This window comes from Micromys minutus, assembly GCF_963924665.1.
Source record: "Micromys minutus genome assembly, chromosome: 16".
Lineage (NCBI taxonomy): Eukaryota > Metazoa > Chordata > Mammalia > Rodentia > Muridae > Micromys > Micromys minutus.
In genome coordinates, this window is record NC_137985.1 from 47,680,581 (window position 1) to 47,690,386 (window position 9,806).

The window sequence follows — 9,806 nt, forward strand, 5'->3', positions numbered from 1 at the left end:
TCTCAGTAATCCTTCTGCTTTAACCTCCAGTGTTTACCTCCACACCCCTCCCCCATGCCTTTGATCCCTGGGTTCACCTAACCAACAGTTCTTTTTCTTTCTTTCTTTCTTTCTTTTTTTCTTTCTTTTTTATTGCATAGTTTTCATTACATATCCCCTTTCCTGGTTCCCCTCTCCCATTCCCCCTCCCCCTGCTTCTATGAGAATGTTCCCCCTCCCACCCACCCACTCCCACCTCCCCACCCTGGCATTCCCCTACCCTGGGGAAATGAGCCTTCACAGGACCAAGGGCCTCTCCTAATGATGCCAGACAATGTCATCCTCTACTACAAATGCAGCTGGAGCTGGAGCCCTGTCCCTGCCCCCAGTTTGCTTCCCTTGGCCTCTTCTGTTCATAAACAGACCTCCTTCCTACACTCCGGCCTGAGGCCCTATAGAAAAATGATCATTCAACAAATATTTGTCTAGCACTGTCTGTGGGTCAAACTCTGCTCTTCTACCTGCTTCCATGAAGGCGGAGCCTCAGCACACCATCTGGATTGCACAGGAAGGTTACACGATTCATACCAGTGACTCAGTGCCCTTAAGCTACTGTCTGCTGGAGCTTGTTTGCAAACCTAGGCCAGTCGGTAGGATTTAGCCTAAGGAACAGAGTACAATAGCACACAGTAAGACTAAAAGCTAGCTACTGATACACACTCAGGCCTGCCTTAGCTGGCTGCCTGAGAACTAGCACACCTGGGAAAGTAATCATGTCCACACTTCCAACCCTGTGGTCCTTGTGATCATAACCATTGTTGGACTTATGTGGGGGGAGGGGCTGAAACTGAATGGTGACTTTGCCAACAGTCATCTCATGAATCTATACATGATAGATCTGGATATGAGTCTCTGCACTCCTGGGGTACTCTCTGCACTGTGTGTTCTAACCATCCCATCCGGACTGTGGGCACCATGTCTGGAAACTGCTCACTATAGAGACAATGTGGCAACATGGCGGGAGACTTGGCCCCTGGTCCACTCATGCTAGCTACACCTTACTGGGCTTGGGATTTATCTTCTCACTTAGGAAGCAGGAAGCCAGAGTTCTTGGCACCAGCCTTCTCCGGGGGCTGTTTTGGCTGCACCCAAGACCAATAATCTCACTTCCATGTGTAAAAAGCCCAAGGCAGGAAGATGTCCACCATGTTGTGTGTCTTTCCTTTTTTCCCACCCCTTGAGGTACAGAATGTAAAGTGGGGCTTCACAGCCTCACCTAACCCTCACCTTTCACCAGCCTCCTGCTCCTGCTCCCTGAGATCTTGAGACATCAGTGAATTCATCAGCACTGCTTCAAGAACAGCCAGGGCTGGGTTCAAGAGAAGCCCTGCCTGGGCAAACCCGTCTTCCCTCTGGCCAAGTCTGACTCTGGGATGAAATTGAGAGGCTGACCAGGACTGGCCCATAGAACAAAGAGGCCACAGCTATGTGTCAGATACTGCTTTTTTAATAAACAAAATGAAATGCTGTGAATTTTAACCAGTAAAACAAAACCAAGAGAAAAATGTTTATGTTGAACTATTAGATCCCCAGGGCTGGGTTTTGCAATCAGCCTCCAAGCTATAAGTCCTGACATTTTTCTTTCTTTTCTCTCTCTCTCTCCCTAAGATTTATTTATTTATTATATATAAGTGGCACTGTTGCTGTCTTCAGACACACCAGAAGAGGGCATCAGATCTCATTACAGATGGTTGTGAGCCACCATGTGGTTGCTGGGATTTGAACTCAGGACCTCTGGAAGAGCAGTCAGTACTCTTAACTACTGAAGCTTCTCTCCAGCCCCCACCCCACCCTTGCCTTTTCTTTTCTTTCTGACATTTTTCTATAGTTCTCTTGCTAGGGCTAATAGTCTCCTCCTGCCCCTGGCTTAGAGAGAGAAGCCTGAGGGCAGTAGTAGGGAAGCAGGTTGGGGTGGATGGGAGAGCTGTATAGGTTTGGCTCCTAGAGGTCTGAGTCAGCAGGGCAGGCAGGGCGGGCTCAGTCCACACTTGCTCTTGGAGAACTGGGTACAGGAATGTTCCTCCCACCCAGGAGTGGGCCCTGCCCACCGCTTCCTGGCTCCTTTCTCCTTTAGACTTTAAAACTCAGCTGCAGACGGGAGATTCTTCAGAGCCTGGAACTGTGGTTGGTAGGTTCAGCCAGGGGCCTTCAGAACAGCCTGGTCCTGAGGACTGGCTCAGGGTAAACAGGGCCAAGCCAGCCTATGCAGAGCTGGGATCTGGCCCCAGAGCATCCCCAACCCTACTGGGTGAAGTGGTAAAGTACCACCTTCACCAGAACTCAGGGTCACTGTCTGTAGAGTAAGTTGAACTCGGTGCTGAGAGTTCATCTTGACTAAATACCCAGATACTCTGAGCACCTGCCTGTATGTGCTCTTGTAACTTGCTTTGCATCTGCTCAGGGACACTGGACCTCTGTCTGGGCTGCTTGCCCCTCAAAGATCTCTTGAGTCTCTAATGAATTGCTCAAGGGGCCTATGAAGTGAAACAGACCCAGCCCAAGGGTCGTATATTTATGGAACACCTTTGTTGCATACGTGACTCTGACTATGTAAGGCTGTGTGCTGAGTAGTGTCACTACATAGCAAAGTGGCCGAGACTTACCTGCAGACAGGTGGCAACACATAAGTGGTCATAGCTATGAATACATGACAGAATAAAGAGCTCATGTGTGCATGTGGTCACATGTAGCCTTTGGGTAAGTGTATGACTGTGTGCATTTGTGTCTGTTTGTGGCAGTACATCTACAGCCAAGGGACTGTGCCTGAGGCCGCAATGCCACAGCCATGGCACAGCTCTCCTGAATCCTAGAGGGGGCAGGATGCAGGTCTGCCTCCATCCCCCCACCCCCATCTCTACATAAGCACAAAGCAGACTCCTTTTCCAGGGCTGGGCCAAGATTGGGAACCCATAAGTCCCAACCCCCATCCCAGGTTCTGGTAGCTGCTCAGGACAGAAAGGGAGGCCTTGTTTTCCAACCCTCTCAGAGCAAAGTGAAAGAGGAAACTAGAGGCAGCTGGGCCCAGCTCAGTCTGGAACATCTGCTTGGCATGTGACTAAGGCCAACAAGCCCTGTCACCACAGCATGTCCCCCCCACCATGCTCCTTTAGTCTCCTGCTGGGGGACACTCTGCCCAGCTCAGAAGGATCACACATTCCTCCAATGCATAGATAGAAACCAGAGACAGGGATTGTGACATTCCCCATACACCTGCTACCAGCCAGAGACCTTGGTGTGACCTGAAGCAGGTCTGGTTTATCTCTAGCCTTTCCTTTCTCTTTTTTACAGTGTCTCTCTATGTAGACCAGGCTGGCCTCAGAGAGATCTATCTACAATCTCCCTCCTGAGTGCTGGGGTTAAAGGTTCGAGCCACTACGCCTGGCCTCTAGCCTTCAGATTCTTCTGGATTCTCCTCCTAGGTCCAAGCCCTTTTGAGACTTCACTGTCATGAACACGGGGATGGGAGGTGGGTCCCTCTCTGCAGAGGGGAACAGAAGGGCAAGGGTATTCCTTAGGGCAGGAAGTGTTAGCAGGGGGGCTTTCCAGGCATCACATGTTAAGAGGAACATTCCAGAGGGCCTCAGGAAGGAGCCCTACCCCCACCCACCTCAGAGCTTCTTTACAGAAAACTGCATGGACGTCAAAGCAGAGAAGAGATTACAAATGAAAGGTCAGTTCCTTTAACAGTAGGAAAATGAAGGCAGGGAGGGGAAAATTCCTCAGAAAGTCCCAAATCTGACCTAATTCTGACCTAGAGCCAAGGGGCTCCATTCCAAAGATTCCTGTGAGGACACATGGGCCACACGAGGCCCATTCCTCATCCCCTTGCCATGAGCTCCTGGGACTCTGACCTGACCAAAACCCTTCCTGGTGAACTGACCCTTGAAAACCCCACCTTGATCCTCACTGCCTCCGGAAGTGTTTTATCCATTTGTGAAAGAATTAGGCCCAGGCATCAGGGCACTCCCGTGGGCACAGAGATGAGTCTTCTTTTACATTCTAACTAAAATGGAAGCCACTGCAGGGCTGGGCTCCCAAGACTGACCAAGTCTCTGCCCACTATGCTAGACCGGAGCTCTCCAGGGACAGCTCCCTAGGACAGGCATCACCGGAGACTATGCTGGGCTCTGTCTCAGTCTCCTCTACAGTCCTCAGCACAAACCCTTACACATGACTTTACCCATTTTGGAGATAGGGAGGGGCTGGCATTATGGCTCAGTCAATACAGTGCTTGCAGCATTATCATGAGGTCCTGAGTTCAAATCTCCACTGACTACATGAGTAAAAAGCCATGGCAGAGGCAGGCGGATCTCTGACTTTCAGGCTAACCAAGACTACATATATACCACTTGCCTGTGGTAATTCCAGCACTAGGGAGGCAGAGACAACAGGATCCCTAGAGTTCACTGGTCAGCCTGCCTAGCCCAATTAGTAAGTTCCAGACTAATGAGAACTCAAAATATTAGGCAGAAAGCGATTGAAAACACCCAGTGTTGACCACTGGCCTCTGTGAGGACCTCTCCCAAGTGCACACAAACACACACACTGAGACATAGACAAATGATGAGGAGGCCCTGACTGGAAGAAGCCAAGTCATCAGCTGTGTGTGGGGGATCCTCTTCTGCCTCTGACCAGCATAGTCCCGTTCCTGTGACCCGCTAAGATCACTGAATCTAGTCCAGTGGGGTAGTTTGGATTCTGTCACACACCTCCCCACCCCTGCAACTCTCACTGCTTCCAGGATTCAGAAAGAAGAGGCTGTGATTCTGTTACACTTAGTTAACTGTAAAAGGTTTATCAAGGAAAGATCAAGCAGCAGGACCTAGGAGCAGAACTTCCCCGGGAGGCAAGGGGGCAGGGTCACTTCCCAACAACATGCTGCTGGGCCACACCCAGGACTGAGGGTCACAGGGCAGTAATTCCCGGAGAATGTAAACATAGGTGGGTGACCACCAAACTGACCAGTGAGTCTGGCCACACAAGGGGGTTGGGAGTTCCCAGTTTCTTTCGGTCAGATTCCCCACTGTGCAGTGGGAGTAATTTGAGAAAACCAAGCCACAGAAACAAAGGTGCCTGAACCCCTAGGAGAACAGGGGGTTATTGCTGGTAAGGTAACTTTTGAGAGTTCCCTCCAGAAAGGCACCACCAGGCCCCAGTGCTCCCTGGATTGAGCACCTTGAGCCTACAGAAAGTTGTTGCATGGTCCCCTAATCAAGGAAAAGTATGGGGGGGGGTCCCCTCAACCAAGGTATTGAAGAATCCAAGGCCTATAGGAGGGAGTTGGCCAGCAGTCCCTCCTGCAGGGTCATGGGTAGGGCAGGGAAAGTCAGGGGCCACAGAGCAAGCATGGTCCCTCCCCTGTCATACAGATCACAACCCACAGAAAGGACACCAAACTTGCTTTGGGAAAGGTAAGAGGAGGGACCACATCGCTCTTCTGCCCAAAATGTCCTTCACCTCATTTAGTGTCTTTTGTAGGTCCTTGTAATTCTTCAAGATATTGCTGGGATGCCACCTAGCCCATGAAGTGTCCCCCTGACCAGCAGAGTCCTGTGGTCCTTTGAGGAGTTCCCATGACATCTTTAAGTGTCCCCTGTCATCCTGCATTGCCTGATATCCATCTAGAAAAGTGGCTCTTCCGGGACAGACATGTTCCAGCCCTGGTCACTAATGTCTCAGCCAAGGCCACAGCAGTCTGTAGAGTCCACAGAATGAACAGGGTATGGTGGCCAGGCGAGTGTGCACTATAGGCTCCAGAGGAGCTTGATCTTTAGGGACTGACCAGCAGCCCAGGTTCTGGCTCAGAGGGCAACCTCCATTCACCCATCTCTAAAGTCAGGGGGAATTACTCCAGGGATACCAGGGCTTCTCAAAAGTCCCTTCTCTTCTCCTAGAAAGAACAGGCCACTTAGCTCATTCGCCCTGCGCACTTGAGCCACTGCTGAAGACAGGGGTGGGGTGGACAGGCGGGAAGAGGCCCTGCGTAGCTGGTCAGTGTGTCAGAGGTGATCATACATGCGGAGCGTCTTCTCCAGCTGCTGGCCTACCCGCTGGTAGAAAAGGATCTGCTGACGCAGGTAGCTTTGCATCATATGCTTGAAGTCGAGCTCACGGCGCTGGTGGAAATGGTTCATCTCGGCCTGCAGGGCAAAGCCCACCACACGGCAGCGCCTGCGAATGCCATCTGCCTCTTCCTGAGCCATGCGGCCCTCATCACTCATGCGCTGGCTTTCCTTCACCTTGGCAAAGGCACCTGGCAGGGCAGAGCACAGGACAGGCAGGTCAGGGCTTGGATCTCCCCTATGCATTCTCTGTATCCTCTAGTCACACAGGGTGAATGACAGCCTTATCGGCTCCATTAAGGACTTCACCCACGGAGCCACCTGGCTGTCTCGGTCAGAACATCACAGGTCTCACTGTCTCCTACTTTAGCCTTGGTCTCGCTCTTCCCAAAAAAAAAAAAAAAAAAAGCCTTCCCTGTGTCCTCTGACCTCAGAGGCTTCCTGAGATCTTCTATAACACTCTGGCTGTCTGTCCCTGAGTTGTGAGCTGGGTGAGTTCAAAGACTGTCACGTTCCTCTGTGTGCCCCAGTTCTTACAAGTCCTGGCCCAGGCAGATGTGGACACGTCGGCCGAAATGATTCATCCCATCCCTGAGTTGCTATGACAGTGACATCTCCCTGACTTGAGAGTCAATTTCACAGTATCCAAAGAAATTTCCTAAGCCGGATGCTGTGCCTGGCTCTTCACTGCCTGCACATGACAGTCCACACCCGGTGCCCTGCCTAGGAGGCCTCTGGGAGTGGGCTCTTGCAAGTGTCACTTCCACAAGGACACCACGTCCATCCAACCCGCCCAGTTCTTTCCTTATCTTACCCAAGCCTGCTGGATCTCTATCCATAATTCAAGGCCTAGATCAGGTTCCTCCCCTACACCAAATTTTCCCCGGTGCCCCAGGCAGAATGCCTTCCAACACACCTGTCTCCAGCCTGTTGTCATACTGATGATCCTAAAACAACACTTCAAAAGGCCACCTGGTATGTCTGCCTTACATACAATGGCTGCACACTCCTCACCCCTGCCCCCACAGAAGCAGAGACTTGTAGAGATAAATAGGCAACAGATGGTAATAGAAAAGGGTAAACCTGGGCAGGGGGCTTAATCCGGGAGAACTGGAATGAACCTACAAACAGTTAATGAATTCGGTTTGAAATAAAGGCACTATTTTTTTTTTTTTTACTAACTTTGCCTTTAAGCCAGTTGCTAAGAAAAATGTTGTGTCTGTGCTTGGCATTCACTCTTCAAAGGACAAAGGGGAGTCCCTGGTGCAAGGGAGCCCCTATCTTTTTCCTTTTGTTGGTTGTTTTAAGATTTGCTTCATTTTCAATTATTCGTATATTGCACAGGATACGTGCACAGGAGTGCCAGTGCAGGCCAGAGACACTGGATCCCTCTAGACACCCTGAAGTCACAGGCCGTAGTGAGCCGTCTGACAAGGGTGCTGGGAATCGAACTTGGGTCCTCTGTAAGAGTTGCATGCCCTTTCGCCATGGAGCCATTTCTCCAGCCCTTTGTTAGTATTATTAAAATTGACTATCAAAATCTACCATTTTATGTGTATGAGCGTTTGCCTACATGTTTATGCATCATGTGTATGCCTGGTGCCCTTGGAGGCTAGAACAGAGACTAAGATCCTCTGGAACTGGAGGCATAGGAAGCTGTGAGCCACGGTGTGGGAGCTGGGAGTTGTATCCAGGACCTCTGGAAGAGCACCCAGTGCTCTTAACTGTTGAGCCACCTCTCCAGCCTTTCTTTTGTCTTGATTTTTCCGTTTTGTTTTTGAGACACGATCTCATGTAGACCAGGCTGATATCAAACGCATATTCCTAATACTTTGTTTATGTGATGCTGAAGACTGAGCCCAGGGTCTTTCTTGTGCATATTCTGTAACTACTCCAGCAGATAAGACACATCCCCGGCCTGTTCTACTCCTACACTGCTAATTCTCACTCAAGTCGCCAAATGTTCAAAGGCACCTCCTATCTGCCAGGGCTCCGATGCTGGAAATAACTCCAGGTGCCTTTATCAGCCATCTCCACCAGTCAGCAGGGCTAAATGGTTACTAGTGGCATTTCATACAATACCTCATACCCCAAATCTGAAGCTTCCATGTCACTTGGGCCTCTGACACCTTCCCTCAGTTACCTCCTGCCTCACGCTGCATACTGGTAGTCCAACCCTGGGCAAAAGAGGGAACACAGGAAGAGGCTGCAGAGCTGGGCAGACCCTCAAGGGCAGCTGTTCTGTCCCATCATGATGATTATTTTAAGGAGAAACTAAGAACCTGAGGGGACTCGCCTAGAGGCTCCCAACACCCTTCCTATGAGTGGAGGGTGCCTGGCCCTCCACATCTGGGGGATGGACAGCATCTCTACAAAAAACCTATGTAAGGCCTTCAGACAGTGGACACAAGGATCCAAGAAGGTCACAGTGGGTTGGAGGGACCACAAGAAACAAAAGATCAAGACAAAGAAAGTGAAGTTAAGCTTCAGTAAACAGAGACTATGTGAAGCAGAGACCCAGAAGAAATCTGAATTCCATTGGCCCAGTGGAAGAGTCTGGGAGCAATGCTAGTAGATCAACACTCAGAGAAAGATTTTCTTAGGGCTGGAGAAATAACTCGATGTTCTTCCAGAGCATCCACATGGTAGCTTACAACAAATAGTATGTAATTCCAGTCTCAAAGGATTAAATGTCCTCTTCTGATCTCCACTGATACCAAGCAAATATGCGGTACAGAGACAAATACAAAACAAAACAAGCAAAACACTCATATGCATAAGATGTTAATTTTTTTTAAAAGAAAGGTTTTCACGCCCATGGCCTTGAAGGACAATTAAAGCCACTTTTGTTGAGGAGATAGTGATTCAAGTGACAAGAAGGAGCTTACTGACATCACTGGGTATCAGAGACAGGCAGGACTGGGGCAGAGGCTTCAGAAGGAGCAAGGAGAGGCAGAGACCCCACCCTGCTCTCCATCTGTGGTTTGAATGGGAATGGTACCCATAGGCTCAGAGGCTTCATCTCTAGGAGATAGAACTGTTTGGGAAGGATGAGGAACTATGGCAGCATTGCAGGAAGTGTGACCTGTGGGTCCATGCCATTCCCAGTTCTCTCTCTCTCTCTCTCTCTCTCTCTCTCTCTCCTCCCACCCCACTGCATCCTTATGGATGAGATGTAAGCTCTCAGCTATCGCTCCAGCATCATCCCTGCCAGCTGCCATACTCCTCACCATGATGACCATGAACTCTAACCCTCTGAAACTGTGAGCCCCAATAAATACTTTCTATCATAAGTTGTCTTGGTCAGCAGTAGAAAAGCTACTCAGACACCATCATTTAATTAAGTCATCACCCGATGACTTCATTCTGGGTCAAGACCAATGAAAGCTAAGGAGTCCCACTCGAGCAGGCTGGTGTTATGTGTGTCAAGAACACTTCTACATTCTGCTTAGGACTCACTGTGAGATTCCCCCAGGGTTGCCTCCTGGCTTGGCACACTAGAGCCCAAGGATGAGGAGTAAAGAACTGGAGACTCTCAGCTGCAGAGCCCCAGGGTCTCAGGCATTTTTTCCTTCCCTCCCCCAACTTAAAACTACCTACTCTAAATTTGGGGGCCAGGAGGTCTGAGTCCTAATACCAGTTCTCACACCCCCAGAAAACTACTGCTCTGGCTGGGCTGTCCCCAGACAGTATTAGATGTGATGC

General features: G+C 50.1%; 1 protein-coding gene across 1 annotated transcript in view; it reads right to left on the bottom strand.

Annotated features, from left to right (window-relative positions):
• Positions 1-4,832: 4,832 nt before the first annotated feature.
• Positions 4,833-9,806, bottom strand: part of SNX33 (sorting nexin 33) — a 9,934-nt gene continuing 4,960 nt past the window's right edge. Inside the window, exon 2 of the mRNA XM_080929768.1 lies at positions 4,833-6,292. Coding sequence (XP_080785894.1) covers positions 6,039-6,292 — 254 coding nt within the window. The 3' untranslated portion in view covers positions 4,833-6,038. The remainder of the gene's footprint in view (positions 6,293-9,806) is intronic.